Source organism: Eulemur rufifrons, chromosome 4, assembly GCF_041146395.1.
Source record: "Eulemur rufifrons isolate Redbay chromosome 4, OSU_ERuf_1, whole genome shotgun sequence".
NCBI lineage: Eukaryota > Metazoa > Chordata > Mammalia > Primates > Lemuridae > Eulemur > Eulemur rufifrons.
The window spans coordinates 63,145,631-63,167,832 of record NC_090986.1 but is presented as its reverse complement, the minus strand read 5'-3'; the positions used below and the strand labels follow the sequence as shown (position 1 = coordinate 63,167,832).

Here is a 22,202-nt window from a genome sequence, read left to right as displayed (position 1 = left end):
AACTTTGTACACTTATAATATCCTTGTATATCAGTGTCTTTCATAGTCAGTATTTAGAGTGTTAAAGAATTTTACTGTGGTGAAAGATAACAATTATAAAACACTGGTTACTTTATTTTCTCATTACCAAGTAAAATGTGGTTTGAGTCTTATGCAATAGGCTATTTTGAATTATTGTTGTTCTGTTTTGTGTATAGGCTACTGTTTACCTGGAATAAAGTGTAAAACTTGTTTTTTAGCTACAATATTAAGGCTTAATTACTGACTATTTTAGGTACCATTTGGCTTCATCAACATAGGTCAAATCTTTTTTTAAAAGCCTTTATAAAATTATTAAATGAGTTTGGATTTATCCTTAGGTGTGTAGAAAAATAGCTATTATTTTAGTGTATGACAAGTCTTAGATTAATTATTTTTGGAAGTCTACAGTGAATGGTTTAGCCCTTTTTAGACGATTTAAAATATGGACACTTTCAAATTCTTCTATTGTCTTTTATCCATTTTAAACTCTTTTCTCTAGTGATTTTTCATATAGAAACTTAGTATGTAGTAGAATATTAAATGCTTATTAAAGTATTAGATTTGCATTGTATATTTTTAAATCTTAGCTACTCCTTACATTTACCAAGTTTCTGTTCTTTAGTAAAATAGATACAGTCTTTTCATTGTGGTGCTAAAACAGAACTTGTCACTACCTCTACCTAGAAGATAAGTGAATATTTACAAAACTGATTCTTTGATGAAACAAATATGAATGAAATTAAATGTTCTGTCTTATAACTACTTCATATAGCTTTTTAAAATGCAGTAATCTGAATACATGTATGTGCTTTTTAGAAAGAATCTTCAAGAGGGAGACATAGGGAAAAGGAAGACATAAAAATCACTAAGGAGAGAACTCCAGAAAGTGAAGAAGAAAATGTAGAATGGGAAACTAATAGAGATGGTGAGTTTCAAAATCTTTGTTTATATAGTCAATTTTTGATTATTCACTGTAGAGTTTTTGTGGGCTTTAAAACACCTTTCAGCTGTGCTCTCCCTATTATTTCAGATTCATCTTATTGACCTGTTTCTGTCTTACTGTAAGGCAGAAACTGGCATATAGTAGCAGTACAAAGGCAGGGAAAGTAGTTAGCGTATGTCAACTTTCCCATCCTTCTTTTTCCCTCCAGAACTTCATTGTGCAGCATCACTGTTCTTTGGGATTTTATTACATTCACAAATTTTTAAATTCCTCAAACTAAGTTTTAAAAAATTAAATCTAAATATGTTTGTTGTTTTATGTAAAGTGTTAAAAGTGAGATTTTTAAATCTTAAGGACCTGGGAAAATTATTTTCAAGAAATTGTTGACTTTTCCATAGCTTTGTTACTAAAGAGTTTAAGAATTTAAACAACTTTCTCAGTGATAAGTTGAAAACTTAGACCATGGGTTAGAAAACTACAGCTTGTGGGCCAGTCATTGGTTTTTGCAAATAATATTTTATTGGAACACATCCATGTCCGTTTGGTTACATATTGTCTGTGGCTGCTTTTGAGCTACAGTGGCCAAGTTGAGTCCTTGTGAAACAGAACTAAGAACCTGCAAGCCTAAAATATTTACTACTATATTTCCAAATGATCTCTGAAGACTTACAGGCTGAGACTTGAAAAATAACCTAAATGTCTCTTCAGTAATTAGAATATCAATACTTATTAAGGAAATTTATTCCATCTTTAGACAGTGCTTTCTGTTAAAAAATTGCTTCCAAGAACAAATAAGAAACTTTTTAATTATCAGTTCATTGAGAGTTCATAATTGAATCTAATAGCTCTTCTACAAAATAGCAGTAAAGGCAGCTATAATGTCCCATTGTAGAGGACTAATTAGTTAATGTATTGAAATAAGATATTACAAACCATAACTATTCAAGTTTGGATAGCTAACTTTTCCTAAATAATAAGGGATTAACTCTTAATACACCCAACATTCTTTCTTTTTATTTTAATTGTTTTAGAGAAAAAACACTTTTAAATATATTGGATACTTATGTTTAAAAATAAAAATTTTCCTATTCTCATTAATAATGTTAGCCAATTGCTGAAAATTTGGAAGGTTCAGAAAAGCCTGTCAGTTCTTTCCTTGATTTTAAAGTAGCTGTTAAACCTTCTCCATAAATCTCCTGCACTTTTATTTCTCCTTTTTATGGTCTACTACACAGCAATGAAGGAACTCTTCATCCAGAAACTCCCTCAACTTCCTGCCACACCCACAAACTAATCTTTTATTCATCCCTAAACTTTTTTGCTTCTCTTTTATTCTGTGTAAGAGGCTCCGCTCTTACTGTATAAGGTTAATATAGTCCCTTGTATTCTACATCTGATTTCCTCCTACCTCAGCAATTTTGTTCATTTATTATATATTCTTTTCTAAGTCTTTAAAAATCCATTTTCTCTTTTCCCCATATTTCTGTTAGCTAGTACTCTGTTTATCCCCACTTAACAACTAAATTCTTAAAAGAGTTCTGTACCTTACTATCTCTGCTTTTTCACCTGATACTTATCTTCTGACCACCCAACTCTCCATTAAAACTGCTCTGCAAGGTCACTAATAACCTCTTCTTTGCTGACTAAATGGAAAAATGCTTGTCTCTCTAAGACCTTTCTGTAGCATTTCATGTATCCGAGAGCTCCCATCTTGTTAAAAAACACTCTTCCGTTGACTTCCCTCTATTACTCTTCAGTTTTCTGTCTTCCTGTTCAAGCCCTTCAGTCTTATATTGGATTTCCTTGCATTCTATCTGTCCCATAAATGTTGATTCCTAAAGCTTTGTACTTGACTACCTTCTTTAAAAAAAATTGAAAGTGATTTTATTACAAGAGCCTTTCATTTAGGAAATTCTTTTAAAAGGTGAGTGTGAATGTCTTTAATGGTAGTTTTACATACAAAACATCCACATGGCAATTTCTTATGTTTTCCCTTGATCGAAACTCTCAAGTTTAATCATTGTGTGTCTCTATGATTTGAAAGTGCCTGTTAAGGGAATATTGAAGTATGGAGTTAGTCACCTCAGTACCTGGATAGTGAGACTAAATTGGTTTAATAGACTTAACTTCTGTATCGTCAATCTAAAGTACATAGCAATTTTAGCTAGACTCATAAGAAATTGGCATATAGTACGGTTTCTTAAACTTTTTGATTTCAAGACACTTTTGCACTCTTTTAAAGTATGCCAAAGAGCTTTTGTCTTTGAGAATTTCATGTTTCAATAATTGCCATATTAGTTTTCTTCTGGAAAACTCATATACTCATGAGAGAATTAGTAAACCAGACAAATAATGTGTATTATAGAAATAGTTTGATCTTGTGGAACTCCTGAAATTATCTCGGGGAACCCCCACCCTCTCATCCTCAAACCACTCCTTGAGAACCACTTGTCTATAGAGACAGTTTCTAGAACTCTTTTGGTTGCTTTCTTTTTGCCTAGCCACCTTCTTTTCTCATTTTTAATTTTTCCTTCTAGGTGAAATCATGCTCCTGGGGCTTCTTTACAATCTATGTATTAATTATCCAAATCAATTAATATTAATAGAAAATTACTAGTATCCCATAACACCCTACCCCATGATTCCTTTTAGTCACTGGCTGCCTTACCCCCAAAGGTAACTACTGTCCTAATTTCTAGCACTATTGATTAGTTTTGCCTGTTTATAAGTTCTGTATAAATGGAATCTACAGCATGTACTCCTTTTGTGCCTAGATTCTTTTGCTAGCAATATTGTCTATGAGATTCAACCATATACTTTATTTCATGTAGTTACAGTTCATTAGTTCTTATTGCTATATAATATTTTATTGTATGAATATACCATAATCTACTGTTGATGAATATTTGAGAAATGTCCAGTGTGGGGATATTATGAACAAGGTGCTAGTACTGGTCTTAAACACATTTTTTTAAATATGTACTTATTTCTCTTGAGTTTATGCTTCAGTGTGGAATTATTGGGCCATGTAATATGTGTTTGTTCCTTTTTAGTAGGTAATGCCAAATCAAAAATGGTTGTATCAGTTACCTGTATGGTATTTTTTGCCTTTTTCATCTTAGCCATTCTAGAAGTATGTAGTGGTATCTCATTTGGTCTTAGTTTGTATTTCCCTAACAGAGTTGAGAACATTTTCACATGTTTATTGACCATTGTATTTTTTAAACTATTCCAAATGTTTGCTTGTTTTTCTATTGTTATCTGTTTTTTCTTACTGATTATAGGAATTCTTTATATAGTCTGGATATGAGGTTTTTATCAGAGATATAGTACATATTGCAAGTATTTCTTCCCACTCTGTTAGTTGCAGAGTAATCTCTTAAAAGAATAAATTGGTTCTTTTCAGTCCTCTGTTTAAAAATCTCTGATTTCCCATAGCATCCACAAGCAGATATTATACACATTCTTTTTGTGCTTACAAAACTTTTCATTATCTGGTTGCTTCCTAAATTTCCAGTCTCTACCCCCAAATCTCTGGTTTTTTATTTGGTTCCTTAAACAACTGTTTGTTCACCATATGGTCTTAAGGACCAGTACAATAACAGAAAAACAAAAGTATCACTGCAATAGAAGAAAATGTATGAAAATATTTTGGTAATTTTGGAGGTACATACAACCTCCTAAAATAAGGCATAAAACAGAAGCCACCAAAGATTTGGTTACATAAAAATTAGAAATTTCTGTGTAACTATAATAAGTATAGGAATTAAAGACAAGTAATAAACCAGAAGAAAATATTTGACGGTGTAACTTGTGTAAGCATTAATAAAGACACTATATTAAACATATAATGAACTTCCATAAATATGTTAGAAAAAGACAGTCTAGTTAAAAAATAAGCAAAAGTAAAAATATTGGATCAGTAACTCATAGAAGAAATAGAAATGGCCATTAAATGCTCAACCTTACTGCAGGGAAATTCTCATGAAAATGAAGAAACAGCATTTTTCACCCATCACTTTGGTAAAACTTAAAAAATGTTACCAAGTGGGAGTTTATATTGGTAAACTGTTTTGGAGTGCAGTTTGGCAATATTAAAAGTAGAAATTATACTTTTGTATGATCCAGCAAATGTAGTTTGAGAAATATCATAAAGAAATACTTGTACTTGTGAACCAAAGTAGGTATCAACATGTTCCTTGAAGTCTTATTTATAACAGCAAAATATTGAAAACAAACTGTCTCTCAGAAGGAAACTGGTTAAGTTACTGTGAAATGCTTTGCAGATGTTAAATAAAGATGGTTGACCTGTATGTGTAACATGGAAAGATCTTGTTTATACAGCGATGTTTGTAGTTTGGGTCCTATTATTTTAGAGAAAAATGTAAAGCCTTATTTTTATGCATTTACAACACTAAACTGTTAGCAGTGTTACCACTGGAGTGAGGATGGTTGTGAGAGGAATCTGAAGGAATTTCATATTTTACTCCATGTACTCAGAATTGTTTAAGGCTTTAACAGTGTGCTCATAAAATATGTAATAAAGTCAAGAGGAAGTGCTCATATTTATAATCTTTTATCCTTATTCATAAATTTTTTATATTTTTGTGACTATTTTTATGTAATAAATTATTAGAAGTAAAATTGTTATATTAAAGGGTATGAATGTTCTTAAGACTTTTACCCATATTGATAAATTATTTTACAGGATAGATGTACTACTTCTAGTACATTGCTAGCACCAAAGAAGGAGCATGTCCTTTGTACCTTTGCCAACAATTAGTAATATAATTTTTAAAAAGTCTCCTTAATACATGAAAAAGTCATGTATTATTTGCATTTCTTTCTCTGTTTTCTTGAATTGTCTTGTCATGTCCTTTGCCTGTTCTTCTGTAAATTAGTAAGAATTCTTTATGTATAAAGAATATCAATCTTTTCTTATATATTGCATATATTTTTCTGTTATATATTCTTTAAAAATCTCTGCCTTGTTAAATACACCGTTCTAATTATATTTAATATTTTATGATTACACAGAATCATTTATATGAATTGGTTTTTATAAGGCAATTGTAGTGATAACCTCAAACTATGTGAGAGATGTTTTCTCAATTTATTAACTGGTTTCTGACCCTTGTTTTTGAATTTGTAATTTGTGGTTTCTGTTTTTTTCTTCTCAGGAGACTATCAGTTATAGCAGTGTGCCTACCTTGTAGTCCATCTCTTATAGCCTATGAAAACATCTGAGTTTTGATTATATTAGATATGCATAAGTACTGAGTAAAGACTGGAGAGCTTTTCCTCTGAGCAAAGCATTTTAGCTGTAATACATTGATGTTAACATTCATTTTAACCGCTCAGTTCTCACCCTTGTTTGAGTAGTTGGGGATTGAGAACTAAAAGCCAGCTTCTTGTTTCTTATGTGTTCTGCATTGGTGATATTTCCAGATGGCAGCTTTTAGATAGGCAAGGCATTATTGATAATACTGTATCGTCTGAAACACTGTTGATAACTCTTTAGGATTAATTATTCTTTCTTTTTTTTACCTGGGTATTTTGTTATATTAAAAATTTAATTTAACATGAACTGCCATGTGAGTTGTATTTAACTCACACTAGTTTTGAGCCTGGGGCCTTGAGAAGCTTATGTAACTCACATGTCTCTTTACCTTGGGAGCTGCGTGGTGCGCAGGCAACTCATGCTGCCATGTTGTACCATATATGTTACGTAATGGGTGGCTGCCCTGGGCAAAACCCTGCAGTTGCTGCATGAAATCTTATTCATTGATGTTCTTATTGTTACAATTAATATTAACTATTTAATTGCATATAACTCATGCACAGAAAACAATAAAAAATAACAAATTTTTCATTAAATTAGAAAAGATTGTTTTGTTTTCAAGGTTTTTATTCTATTTTCATAATAAACACCGTGGCCCCAAGGAAAAAATTTTTTTTTCTAGTGTGGCATTCAGTGTGTTAAGAATATAAACCAGATCACTGAGTCCTGTTATTCCCTGATGTAAAGTGTCTCAACGGACTGTAAAATAGTAACTAGAGACAGTTATTGTTCATTTAATTAAATTCAGTATCTTCAACTTTACGTAGTAAAAACCCTCTATACCCTTAAATATTTAGCAATTGCTCTATGACTGAAAAACATGATTTAATCTATTTTGTATGTTTACTGAGAAATTGTCATCGTAGTCCAACATAAGTAATCACATTTAGTTAACATGGATAATGAATATATCATTACTCTCTCAGTCCCCAAACATGAATGGTCAATTTTCATTGTAATGCATTTGAGCTGTAAGTGACAATGATATTCATTTTCTTGTTCTTTAAGCAGTCAGGTAGGACTACGTTATTATTTCTTAGATCTGTCTTCATTTTATTTCTTTATCCTAGGTTGAGAAATGATCTAAAGTGCTAAAAGTATAGCTTGAGAAGGCACCTCAGTTTGTGATTGATCAAGCCCAATTCCTGTGTTAGAGTAGAAGTCAGTTGAAATTCCCTCTTCCAGGCTTCCTGGCATTTATGGCAAATGAAGGTGAGGGGTTGGGTGCTAGTGCCAGTAGCCACTGAAAACTTCTACACTTTTCCTTTTCCTTTCTCTTTTTTAACCAACTTTCAGTTGTTTTTTTTTTTTTTTTTTTTTTTATCAGAAAAGATTAAATGGAAATGGAAACATGGCATCAGATCCATTCAGATGGACAGTTCTAATCTAAGGAAATAGTACAAATCACTTGTATTGAAAATTATTATAAATCCTTAAAAATTAGCTCATGTGCACATTAGTATTAAAATTAGTTAACTTTAGTTTTAGATATGAATCAGTTGTCTCATTAAAAAAAAAAAGACAAAACTGTGGAAGTAATGTTGCACACCTAATATAACCTGACTTTAGTAATGCATCTTTAAGAAAATCAAGAAGATAGTGAATCATATCATATGAAAAGCATGAAATAATGAAGGCTTTGGTATTTTTAAGTCTTAAAATATTCAGCTGAGTGCCTCAATTGTATATTTTGAAATCCTATCTTCTAACAAAAAACCCAACCCCCAAACAACCCTAAATCACTTCCAGAAAACCCAGAAACCTTAAAAGTATTTAGCTTTTCTTAAAGAAATCAATCATGGTGATTTGTATCCTTTATAGAAACAGTATTTATTTCTTTTAGAAGTCTTATTCTGATGAAACAATCAGCCATTTAAATTTGTATACAAAAAGCTGAAATTCTGTAATTTGAGGTATTAATTATGATAGTTTCTGACAGTAATTCAATTTTTATTTTAAAGATTCTGACAATGGAGATATTAATTATGATTATGTTCATGAATTGTCATTGGAAATGAAGCGTCAGAAGATTCAGAGGGAATTAATGAAGCTAGAGCAAGAAAACATGGAGAAGAGAGAAGAAATTATCATTAAAAAGGAGGTATGCTATTTTTTACAATAAATATGTTAGTAATTAATAACAACATGGATATTGGTCAGATAACTCAGCTGCTTGCTGCATCTTAAATGATCCTAGGATACTGATCATTGATCAACTCACTTATATCAGCTACTCCATATATGTTAATCATTTAATCCTCACATTAATCTATTAGATAAATAGGAAATATTTTTGCTATTGAATAGGTGAGCAAAACTGAGGCTCTGTTGCCTAGAGTCATTAGCTAATAAAAAATGGGCATTAAATATACAATACATATGTCTGTTTCAGGCCCATGCTGTTTCTAGAATGCCTTATTTTTAAAGAATAGAGATACAATTTATTTGAATATAATTTGTGATTTTTCTGAGGTTTTAAAATTTCATAATTTTAATTTGCTTTATTGATATTAGTGTATTTTAAGGCAGTTAATTATCATGTTGGTAAAGGCATGGGTTCAGAAGTCAGACTTAATCAACAGATGGTGGCTATAATACTTAATTTTTAATCTGAAGTTGAGTGTAATTTCAAAATACTGTAAATCTTGTACCAGGAGTGGAGGAATTTCCAAATTGACTTACTGAATTCTTTTGAAAGGTTTCACCAGATGTGCTTAGATCAAAATTGTCTCCATCACCTTCTTTAAGAAAGTCTAGCAAATCACCAAAGCGAAAATCAAGCCCCAAGTCATCTTCGGCTAGCAAGAAAGACAGGAAGACATCTGCAGTATCTTCTCCCCTGTTGGACCAGCAGAGGTCAGTAGGGTGATAAATAGTACCAGAATGTAATAGCTTTTTTCTATGTGATACTAGTAAGAATTATGTAGTAGATTATAAAAGGATACTGTTAATACTTTCAGTATTTAATGTAAGCTTATTTATTCCCCCCAAAAGTGTGAAATATTTTATTAAAATGAAAATTATAGAGAACAATAAAACAAATACCAATCACATCCACGTATGCTTCAGAGCTTTTTATCTTTTAAGAAATAAAACATAGCAGATACATTTCCTATTCCTCCCTTTTGAATTTGGTGTTTATGGTACTTGTGCATGTGTGTTTGTACTTTCATTAATATGTGTTTTGCAGTATATAGTATTATTTTCCAATCTAATTATAATACAGGTACATTATAACTTTTTTTCTGCAACTTGCTTTTTCACTTAACTTTTTTTACATTTATCTATATTGATGTATGTAACCTTAGTTTATTTATGTTAGCATTTATACTATATATTTATCTACTTTTCTCTTGTTGAACATTTATGTTGTTTCTAGTTTTAAAGATATTATAATTTATACACAATAAACATTCTTCTTGTGTTTTTGTGTACATAATCTAGAGATTAGAGTCTTTATTGCATATATTTAGCAGCATGAATATATTAATATTTAGAATTACTATAGTAGCCAGTTGAAGAAATTAAAATAGAAATGATTAATTACATTGAGGGACTAAGAATAAGAGACAAAGCACATTTTCATTTAATGTTACTCTGTACTATTTAAATTTTATTTTAATTGAAGTACATGTACTAATTTTATTTTTAAAAAAACTAAACTAAAACTTCTTCTCCCTCATATTTGATCAATTGGCAAACTCTGTCTATCTGACCCCATAATGAAACTCATATTTATCTCCTTCCTTCCACTTTCTAGAGACTAACCCTATTTCAGACTCCAGTTACTTTCTGCCTAGATTATTATATCATCCTACTATTTCCTTTATGTGCTGTTCTCTCCCCCCACACATACACATTTTCATTCAGCTACCTCAACCCATTCATTTTACAGATGCTGTCAAAGAAATCTTAGAAGGACAATCCCAATTAATTTATTATGCCATTGAAAAACTCAGTGGTTTTCCATTCTATAGAATGAAATTCGAATTCCTTAGAATGACATTTAAAGTTGGATCTTTTCTTTCTTGTCAGTATTTTTGTCTAGTTTCCTCCTACGTACCCTCTTCTCCCTTCAATCCTTCAATCTCTAGCTCAAATGCTAAATTTTCCATTAAGTTTTCCCATTTCTCCTTACTGAACATAATTTCTGCTCCCTTTGTGTACCTATCAGATTTTGTTTATACCTCCTTATTAATATTAATTGCCTTTTGCATTATATTTCAGCTGTGACATACATCTTTTACAACCTCTATTAAATTTAAGCTCCTTGAAGATTGAGATCTTGATGGTTAATAGTTCTGTCTTCCCATAGTACCTACTTTGCATAGAGCTTTGCATTCTAAGAAGGTACTCAGTAAAGTTGGCTTGATCCTCTTTGTACCTGGGATCAAGTAAATATTGGAAAGGGATATTGCAGAAGTTGAGTTATGAAATTACACGATCTACCCCACTTGCTCTTTATCCTCTTGGCTAACCAATTATATAAGTTTCCCTCAATCCATTTATTTCTCCAATAAACTGCATACCAGAAATATCCTTTCTTTATTTTCTTATCCTTTCTCATCAAAATCTTTGAAATTTAATGTCTTCCTATAAAGTTTTGATAACTATTTAGATGAAGGGTTAATTTCATCCTCTTTTTTTTCATATAATCTCTTACTGCTTTATTAGTAACTCATCTTTTGATAAATATTTGTCATAAATAATTACACTGGTTAACTACTATATTTCCTGTATTCTAATATGTTGTTGCCTTTAACATCCACCATTAATTTAATAACAGAAGCAGAAGGACCTGGAAACCAGCACATTAAAGATACAAAGAAAACATCAAATTGAGTGTAGCATTTCTTTAGCTATGCAGTTTTCATTGCCTAGATTGTGTCAGATAATCAACTTTTAATTTTATGGCTGGATCATACTATAAACTGTTTGAAGACATATTAAGCATGAGTAAGGATTAGAATTTCAGTTAAAATTCTGTGGAGTATTTGAACCAACACCAATAAGTCAACGGAGGTAACAATCAAGTAAACAGACTTCTTGCTCTTACTAGGTTATCATATTGGATGGGCAGATATAATTACTGACAAAACTGAACATTTCTCCCTGAAAGCAGGTATTTTTCTTTGACAATCATTGTGAGATACAGTCTGATGGTAAGATTTATCCTGATGTATGATTTAAAATCATAAATATATTATCTATTCTGTCCATCTGCATTTTTAATCTTAGTTTTCATTAGGTAAATATTTATTTATAGCTCTCTGTACAAATAAATATGAAGTACGTCAAAAGCTGTTCTAAAGAAATAGTTTTGGGGAGAGACAGAGCAAGGATCTAAAAATGATAAAAGTAGACAGGTGAGCTTTATGCCACAAATAGGAAGTAGACTCTGTGCCACTAACAGAATCATCGGTTGACTTAATAAATGTAAGATCTGTTGACTTTAGACTGGCCAAAGCCAATTTTGGCCTCTTCAGTTGGAAAGCACTATAACTTGATTGTGTTTTCTAACCACTATAATTTTAAGGGTAATGTGAAGAAATTCTGTACTTAATAAGTATATTAGGGTAATCCTGGTTGTGATAGTAGCTAAATTCCAAAATGTCAGTGGTTAAATACAACAGAAGTTTATTTCTTGCTCATGTGAAGTCAAAATGGGTATTTCTGATTAACAGGTGACTGTCCTTTACATGAAGATTCAATAACCCAGGTTCCTTTTGACTCTATTTTCTTGGGTTTTCCAGGAAACAAGAGAATGGAATGTACAAAGAAAAATTTGAGTATTGCACTTGTTTAGCTCTATAGTTTACGATTGCCTGGCACATGAGTGTCCTTTGAGATTGGGCCTGGAAGTGGTATACATCACTTCCGCTCACATTCCTTTGGCCAGATCATGGACACTTGGCCACACCTAATTTCAAAAAAGTATAGATAGTATGGTTTAGCACTATGCCCAGGAAAAAGGTTTGGTAAACACCCAGCTAGTTTCTCTCATAGGCAGTAATGTGAAAGTACAGTTTGTGTCAAGTATTCCTCCATCATTTTATCTTGAAATTTTTAAAAGTAACTTTTGATAGATGCCAATTATTAGGTTTTATCTTTAAAGTGGAAAAATATTTAAAAGTATAGACATTTATCACTTATCTGTTAGGTGTAAGTTTGAGTCATCTCATAAGGACGCAGTGAGATGTGGCTAATGTGGTTGTTGGCAGAAGACAAGGATGAAAAATAGATTTGGTCATCATATTTTAGTAATTTCTGACTTGCTTGGGTGGTTAACCCTGTCTATGAAAATAAGGAATAGGGATAATGGACAGTGCTTTGGTGATGGGCACACTAATAGCCTTGACTTAAGCATTATAAAAGATATATAACAAAAACATTTGTGCCCCGTTAATATTTTGAAATTAAAAAAAAAGAAATAGGGATAAGGGCTAAGAGAGCTAAATTTTCTGAATGCTCACCATGAGTCATTTATACACTTTTATCTTTTTTAAATCTTAGCAGCAGTTTTAAAGAATTTACTGTTTTATAGGTAAGAAATCTTGGGACTAAAGAATTCTAGATAATAGGAAATAAGTTTTAGGATTTAAGGTTAAGTCCTCATTTATAAGTATCAATAGATAATGAAATGAGTAGATAGTGAAAACTTACTAGATGTGTGAAGTACCAGACTGAAACTCAGAGCAGATGGCTTATACAGAAAACAGGAATAATCTTAAATAATTTATTAATTTATAAGGGTAGTGTGATTTGAGAGAGTATTACATTTAAAGGATGAGACCAGTTGATCGTGAACAAACAAACCAATCTGTGAAAAGGGTACTTTGGAAGAAAAAAACTTTCAAACAAATTAGCAGAATAATGGTATTGCCAGATTTAGAATTAGTGGAATGCGTGCTACTTAAAGGAAAAATAAGGAATTAAAAAACAAATTTAAGATATTTGAAGCCGGGCATGGTGGCTCACGCCTGTAATCCTAGCACTCTGGGAGGCCGAGACGGGAGGATCGCTAGAGGTCAGGAGTTCGAGACCAGCCTGAGAAAGAGCGAGACCCTGTCTTTACTAAAAATAGAAAGAAATGATCTGGACAGCTAAAAAAATATATAGAAAAACTTAGCCGGACATGGTGGCGCATGCCTGTAGTCCCAGCTACTTGAGAGGCTGAGGCCGAAGGATTGCTTGAGCCCAGGAGTTTGAGGTTGCTGTGAGCTAGGCTGACGCCATGGCACTGTAGCCCGGGAAATAGAGCGAGATTCTGTCTCAAAAAAAAAAAAAAAAAAGATACTTGAAAGCAAAAGGAGAGATGGAAACGACAGAGAACTATGACATGAGGGGGCAGCCCAAGAGATGCAATAATTGTATAATAAAGAGAATTATAGAGACTTGGGTCATACGGAAAAGTGATGAAATAAAAATAGAAGACATTCAGTAAAAATGTGAAGTTTCAGATTGAACCAATTCATTGAGTGCTGGAAAAGATTAAGGAAAAAAAAAGACTTGGTGAAAATTATTTCCAAGGAATAATGTTTTATAAGTCTCCCAACAGAAAAACCAGGTCACCTGAATAGTTAAAAAAAAAAAAAAATTGACCGTCTTTGGACATCTCATCCACAGCACTAAATGTTATACAAGATATTGTAGTATTTATAGAGCTCTGAGGAAAAGGATTTTGACACAAAAATGTTACATTTGTTCAAACTATTGTTTGGGTATGAGACAAAAACAGCCAGTTTTAGATGCGTAAGGGATCAAAGTTATACCACTTACATAAAATTAAGTGCCAAAAAGAGGCACTTAAAAAGGTTAATTTATACACAAAAATCAATTACAGGTAGAATAAAGACTTAAATGTGAAAGGCAAAATTCTAAAATTTTAGGGGACCATCTTTGTGATCTAAGAGTTGGGAAAAATTTTTTAAACAAGATTCAGAGATTTAAGTGAATGTTTACTAACAATGCTTGGGATTTCATTTATAGATGATGTGATTGGGTTTTCTTTATAATGTTGAAAACTTAGAAGCCACCAGAAAAACTTACCATTATGAAATTATTTAAAGAAGTTAAAGATGCTGGGTGTGGTGGCTCATGTCTGTAATCCTGGCATTTTGGGAGGCTTAGGAGGGAGGGTTTCTTGAGGCCAGGAGTTTGAGACCAGCCTGAGCAAGAGCAAGACCCTGTCTCCACAAAAAATAGAAAAATTAGTCAGGTGTTGTGGCACACGCCTGTTGTCCCTGCTACTTGGGAGGCTGAGACAGGAGAATTGCTTGAGCTGAGGAATTTGAGGTTGTAATCAGCTATCATGACGCTGCTGCATGCAAGCCCAGGTGACAGAGCAAGATTCTGTCTCAAAAAAAGAAAGAAGTTAAAGAGCATCTAAGGAAATTCTGTATAGTCTATAAAAATGATTACCTAAATCTACTTGTTATAATAGAAAGATGCTGACAATAAGTCTATATTCAGTACAAAAAAATCTTACAAAGTATTATAATAGGATATTTCATGAATGTGTATGACAGAGAGATTAACAGCCATTTCTAATGATAAGAAAATAGTTATGACCATATATATAGTAATCCCATTTGTCTACTTTTGGTCTTGTTGCCTATGCCTCTGGTGTCATAGCCAAGAAATTATTGCCAAGTCCAATGTCATGAAGCTTTTCCTCTATATTTTTTAGTTTAGGTCTTTCTTCTAGTAGTCTTAGGTCTTACATTTAACCCATTTTGAGTTATGTGGTACAAAGTAAGGGTCCAACTTCATTCTTTTGCATGTGGATATCCAGTTTTAGATGAGTAGTTAGAGACAAAAAGAGAGGTGGAAGTATATGCAAGATGTTAAAAATAGTTATCTTCGTCTAGTAGAGTTACAGGTGAATTTTACTTTCTTAATCTGCTTGTCTATGTAAGCTTTAAAAGATGCAGTTCAAACAGTTGTTTTATAGTATTATTTTCTTTTTTGAAAGTCCCTTCCTATTATACCTCTTATCTTTTCTCAGAAATTCACCCTTTATGTAATAATAAGCAGTGTTAACAAAATAAGTGGCGACTAAATTAATTCTTTACTTGTTTTTGTGAGTTACTTTTTTTCCCGGATGTTGGTTACTCATATACAAAATAGTAAAGGGCAAGTAGTTGAAAAGAATGCTGCCGTTTTTAAGAAGTGTTTTAAAAAAATCCATTTGGCCTTTCAGAAATATTCCAACGTCTAATGACAGCTTTGTGTTACCTTCAGGAATTCAAAAAGCAACCAAAGTAAAAAGAAAGGACCACGCACTCCAAGTCCACCCCTTCCTATACCAGAAGATATTGCTCTGGGGAAAAAATACAAAGAAAAGTATAAAGTAAAAGACAGGATAGAAGAAAAACCAAGAGATGGAAAGGAAAGGGGACGAGATTTTGAAAGACAAAGAGAAAAAAGAGATAAGCCAAGGTAAGTAGTATTGTATGTTTTTAATATTATTTTTGTGTAATCTAGAGTATTTACTTTTCAGACGTTTTTAGGCATTAGCCTAAAAGGTTTTTTTATTTCGTTTACAACTATGTGCATGTGTGTTTAATAATTCTTATAAGTCATGGATAATTCAATAAGCTTTAACTTTTAAAATTTATATTTGAATTTTTAAATTGTAGTAAAAAACAAAATTTACCATCTTAACCATTTTTAAGTGTACAGTTCAGTAGCGTTAAGTATATTCACATTGTGAAACAGATCTCCAGAACTTTTTCCTTTTGCAAACCTGAACTGTATATCCAGCAAAAACAATAACTTCCTCTTCCCCAAACTCCTGGCAACTACCATCCCTACCTCATGTTTCTGTGAATTTGACTGCTTTAGATACCTTATATAACTGGAATCATACAGTATTTGTCCTGTTGTGGACAGGCTTATTTCACTTAGCATAAGGTCCTCAGGGTTCATCCATGTTGTAGCATGTGACAGTTTTTCCTTCCTTTTTAAGGCTGAAAAATATTTCATTGTATGTATATGCCACATTTTGTTTATCCATTCTTCCATTGATAGATATTTGGGTACTTTCACTTCCTGGCCATTATGAATAGTGTTGCTAAGAGCATGGGTCTGTAAATATCTCTTCAAGACCCTGCTTTTGGTTCTTTTGAGTATATGCCCAGAAGTAGGATTGCTGGATCATGTGATAGTTCTATTTTTAATTTTTTAAGGAATTTCCATACTGTTTTCCATAGCAGTTGCACCATTGTACATTCCCACCAACAATGCACAAGTGTTCTGATTTTTCTACATCCTCACCAACACTTGCTATTTTCTCTTATTTTTTTCATAGTAGCTAGCCTAATGGGTCTTTTTAGCTCATTGAGGTGAGGCGATTACTCACTGAGGTTTTACCTCAGTGAGGTTTTTATTTGTATTTCTTTGATGATTAGTGATGTTGAACATCTTTTTATATGCTTGTTGGCCATTTGTATATCCTCTTTGGAGAAATGTCTATCCAAGTCCTTTGCCGATTTTTTAATTGGGTTACTTGATATTTTCCTGTGGTTGTATTTTAGTTCTTTCTGTGTTCTGGATATAAATCCCTTGCCAGAGATACAAGATTTACAAATATTTTCTGCCATTCCCTAAGTTGCCTTTTCACTGTTGATTGTGTCCCCTTGACATGAAAAAGAGTGGTTAACTGGAGCATTCAGAATTCTTGAACATGTTTTCCTAAAATATATTCTGTATTTTACTCGATCCAGTAGGTTTGTGTGTGAAAATCGTGTGTAAATCAGATTTTATAAATCATATTAAACGTTCTTGCTGATTTACATTATGTCCGTGGAGGTTTTATTTTTCTCTAATGGTTCTTGGTACTCTTATTTTGTTATTTTGACCCAGAAATCTCTGAGACATGCTTCTTAACACATGTCTCTGGATGGTTTACCATTTAAATGGTAAAAACATTTGTATTGTGAGTTATTAAATATTAGACAAGTTAATTCTTTGTTTTCCAGTTTTTCCCTCTGATCTGTCTCCACAACAAGGTATGCCTAGGAATCACCTGTTAGGATTTAGACAGATCCGAATTTTATTTATTTCTTTTTGTCAGAGGACAGGAAGCAGCAGAGCTAGGAATACTGAAAGATTATATTGATACCTGACTTTTACTGGAGCTCTAAAGCAATATATGACAAGGTTGGAAAGGCCATTTTGATTTAGTAGGAGTTAATTTCCAAGGTTTTTGTAGGGGTCTGTTATTTTGATTTATCTCCATTATTGTGAATAAAGAAATTACAGGCACACCTTGTTTTATTACATTTTTCTTTATTGTACTTTGCAGATACTGAGGTGGTTTTTTCTTTTTTTTTTTTTTTTCAAATGGAAGGTTTGTGGCAACCCTGCATGGAGTAAGTCTATTGGTGCCATTTTTCTAACAGCATATGCCCACTTTGTGTCTATGTCACATTTTGATAATTCTCGCAATTTTTCAAACTTGATCTCTTATGGTGATCTGTGACCAGTATCTTTTATGTTACTACTGTAATTGCTTGGGGTACCATGAACTGTGTGCATATGAGACAATGAACTTATTCAATAAATGTTGTCTGTGTTCTGCCTATTCTACTGACAGGGCCATTCCCCTGTCTCTCTGCCTCTCGTTGGGCCTCCCTATTCCCTGATACACAACAATATTGAAATTAGGCCAATTAATAACCCTACGGTGGCCTGTCAGTGTTCAAGTGAAAGGAGGAGTTTCTTACTTTAAATCAAAAACTAGAAATGATTAAGCATAGTGAGGAAGACATGTTGAAAGCCTAGCTAGGCCACAAACTAGACCTCTCGCACCAAACAGTTAGCCAAGTTGTCAATGCGAAAGAGAAGTTCTTGTAAGAAATTAATTAAAAGGGCTACTCCAGTGAACCACACAAATGATAAGAAAGTGAAACAGACTTATTGCTGATATGGAGAAAGTTTTAGTGGTCTGGATAGAATATCAAACCACCACAACATTCCCTTAAGTCAAAGCCTAATCCAGAGAAAGGCCTTCAATTCTTTGAAGGCTAAGAGAGGTGAGGAAGCTGCAAAGGAAAAGTTTGAAGCTAATGAAGGTTGGTTTATGAGGTTTAAGAAGAGAAGCTGTCTCTGTAAGGTAAAAGTGCAAGTGCAGCTGGAAAAGCTATAGCAAATTATCCAGAAAGATCTAGCTCAGATCATTGATGAAGGTGGCTACACTAAACAACAGATTTTCAATGTAGAAGAAACAGCCTTTTGGAAGTAGATGACATCTAGGACCTTTCATAGGTACAGAAGAAAAGTCAATGCCTAGCTTCAGGACAGTTTGACTTTTTGGTTAGGGCCAATGCAGCTAGAAATTTTAAGTTGAAGCCAATACCATTTACCAGTCTGAAAACTCTAGGGCCATAATTCTTAAGGAAGAATTTATGCTAAATCTACTCTGCCTGTGCTTTATAATGGAACAAGAAAGCCTAGATGACAGCACATCTGTTTACAGCGTGGTTTACTGAATATTTTAAGCCCACTATTGAGACATACTGCTCAGAAAAAAAGATTCCTTTCAAAATATTACTACTCATTAACAATGTACTTGGTCACCCAAGAGCTCTGATGGAAATGTATAAGATTAATGTTGTTTTCATGGCTGTTAACATAGCATTCATTCTGCAGCCCGTGGGTCAAGGAATAATTTTTGACTTTCAAGTGTTACTACTTAAGAAATACATTTCATAAGGCTTTAGCTGTCAGAGATGATTCCTCTGATGGATCAGGGCAAAGTAAATTAAAAACTCGTCTGGAAAGGACTCACTATTCTAGCTGCCATTAAAAACCTTTGTGATTCATGGGAGGAGGTGAAAATATCAACATTAACAGGAGTTGAAAGAAGTTGATTCCAACCCTCATGGATGACTTTGAGGGGCTCAAGACTTAGTGGAAGAAGTAACTGCAGATGTGGTAGAAATAGCAAGAGAACTAGAATTAGAAGTAGAACCTGAAGATGTGACTGAATTGTTGGGAATCTCATGATGAAACTTGAATGGATGAAGAGTTGCTTCTTATGGATGAGCAAAGAAAGTGGTTTCTTGAGATACAATGTACTCCTGTTAGATGTTATGAACATTGTTGACATGACAACAAAGGATTTAGAATATTACATAAATTTAGTTGATAAAGCAGTGGCAGGCAGGGTTTGAGAGGTTTGACTCCAATTTTGAAAGAAGTTCTGTGAACAAATTGCTATTCAACAGCATCGCATGCTATAGAGAAATTTTTCGTGAAAGGAAGAGTCAATAAATTTGGCAAACTTCAATGTTGCCTTATTTTAACAAATTGCCACAGTCACCCTAGCCTTTAGCAACCACTACCGTTGTCAGTCATCTGCCATCAGCATCAAGGCAAGACCCTCCACCAGCAAAAAAATTACAACTCACTAAAGGCTGAGATGATCATTAACATTATTTAGCAATAAAGTATCTTTTAATTAAGATATGTACATTTTTTTTTAGACATAATGCTGTTGTTTACTTAATAGACTACAGTATAGTATAAACATAATTTATATGCACTAGGAAACCAAAAAATTCCTGTGACTTGCTTTTTTGCAATGTTTGCTTAATTGTGGTTCTGAAATGGAACCCACAATATCTCTGTGTTATGCCCCTATTAATTTTAAAACCAAACAATATCTTTGTCACTGCTTTTGAATTGGTGAGGTATGTAATTAAAGGTTAGTTATCTAAATCCCTTTTGGAGAATATTGCCCTTTAAAATTATTTTAAATGTGATATAATGGGCTCATTAGTAGTCTTTTGTTTATCAGGAAGTGTTGTGCTTAATTAAAAGTGCTAATTCATTTAGTCATCTAACAGTTACTTGAATACCTGTTCTAAAAGCTGTTATTGAAGCAATGACCAAAAATATTTCCAGATGCTTTGTTAGTACAGTGATCGCACGTGCCTGTGTGTGTGTGTGTGTGTGTGTATGTGTATGTGAGTGTTAGAGACGGGGGGCAGGGGGGGTCCAAAAACGTGGTTTTTAGTGTGTTTGTTTGTTTTTTCCCCTTTCTTTCAAGTAAGATTCAGTAGGCCTATTAGATGTAGGCAGTTGCTTACATTTCTTAAAGGATGATTTTCTATGGAGATAACCATACACATGGCATAGGTCTGTGGTCCCCAACCCCTAGGCTGTGTCCTCTTAGGAACTGGGCCAGGCATCACTGTCTGAGCTCCGTACCCCCCCTAATCTATGGAAAAATTGTCTTCCATGAAACTTAGGAACTGGGCCACACAGCAGGAGGTGACCAGCAGGCGAGCAAGCAAAGCTTCATCTGTATTTATAGCCCCCGCAGCTGCTCCCCCCATGCCCCACCACTGTGGAAAAATTGCCTTCCATGAAACTGGTCCGTGGTGCCAAAAAGGCTGGGGACTGCTGGCATAGGTGATTCAACAAAGCCACATGATCCTCTGACTTCAAGTCCTTCTGCCTGTTTTCTGTATCTCAGTTCAACCTTCTATATCAGGAGCTTCTTATCTGAAGTCCCTTGGTGGATTTTAGGGGTCTCCAAACTTATTGGTTTGTATGTAAAATTTTGCATGTGTATATGTGTTTTGGTGAGAGGGAGAGTGCCCATAGTCTCTCATGATTTCCCCCCTCCAAAAAAAATGTAAGAATCATCAATGAGTTTCGAAGCCTATGCCTAATCTGGCATCAAGGATTTGAATACTTTCCTCTCAAGCTGTCACTGACCATGTCAGCTTTGTTAAGAATATATTCCCAGAGTATTTGTTAGTTTAACCCTAAACTCTGTCATGTGGTTATTTTTGAATTGAATAATTTGGAGACTACAGTTCTTAAAGGAATGTTATCACAATGTCTTCTAATTTAACTTTACTGAGCTTTGATTTACTTATGCAACTTTGATCAAAATCTGAATATCATTTGTTATCCAGAAAGACAGCCTTATGGATTTATTTTATTACTTTGTTTTTAGAAAATATAGCAATTTCCCATAACTTTTTTATAAAATAAACTTCCCATGCCCTACTCTCTACAGAGAATAGTGAAATACAGTAGTTTGCCCCTTAACCTTGAGAAATATGTTCCGAGATTCCCAGTGGATGCCAGAAATTATGGGTAGTACAGACCCTTATACACTATGCACAAATTTCTTTTTCCTTCTTCACTATTTTACAGATAGAAATTCCTTCTTGCTGTAGATTTTAGCAACCTCTGCATACAATTTGTTTTCTTTCCTTATTAAGTCAAGAACTTTCATCTATGTTTTAAAGGAAGTGCTTTATGACTTCTCTTTAGCACATCCAAATTGCCAACATCTTTACTCTTTGTACAGTGGGGCCATTGTTAAGTAAAATAAGGGTTACTTGAACACAAGCACTGCAATATCATGAGTCAATAATCAGAGACTTAACAGGTGGGTAGCACATACAACGTGAATATACCGGACAGAGGGATGATTCATGTCCAGGTCAGGATGGAGCCTCACCGAGAGAGATTTCATTACGCTATCCAAAAAGGCACATAATTTAAAACTTACTGTTTATTTATAGAGTTTTCTATTTAATATTTTCAAACTGCTGTTGACTATGGAAAGCAAAATAGCAGATAAGGAGAGGCAACTGTAGTTGGAACCCAACTAACTGAACCAGTTTTTTTTTCCCCCCTGTAAATTGTTTTAGAAGAGATGTAACTCAGAGGAAAATTAAGTTTATTTTAGGTATTTAGTCAGAAAAGTTACTTGTAAAGGGAATACTCTGTGAGTGTCAATATTCCTAACCTATTGTATCTAGATAATCCTAAACTGGATATTTATAATGTTTTGGTAGATTTGTAATACGTTTTATCAGTGAAAATCTATATCCTCATACTTTCTCATGCTAAATCAGGAAAGTGAAC

The 22,202-nt window shown here is 33.2% G+C and overlaps 1 protein-coding gene across 2 annotated transcripts in view; it reads left to right on the top strand.

Annotated features, from left to right (window-relative positions):
- The window catches only part of ZC3H13 (zinc finger CCCH-type containing 13), a 71,047-nt gene that overhangs the window by 11,662 nt on the left and 37,183 nt on the right, over positions 1-22,202 (top strand). For both annotated transcript variants that reach the window (XM_069467680.1, XM_069467679.1), the window contains exons 5-8: positions 838-946; positions 8,267-8,406; positions 9,004-9,161; positions 15,549-15,746. In XM_069467680.1, the coding sequence (XP_069323781.1) occupies positions 838-946; positions 8,267-8,406; positions 9,004-9,161; positions 15,549-15,746 (605 nt within the window). The remainder of the gene's footprint in view (positions 1-837; positions 947-8,266; positions 8,407-9,003; positions 9,162-15,548; positions 15,747-22,202) is intronic.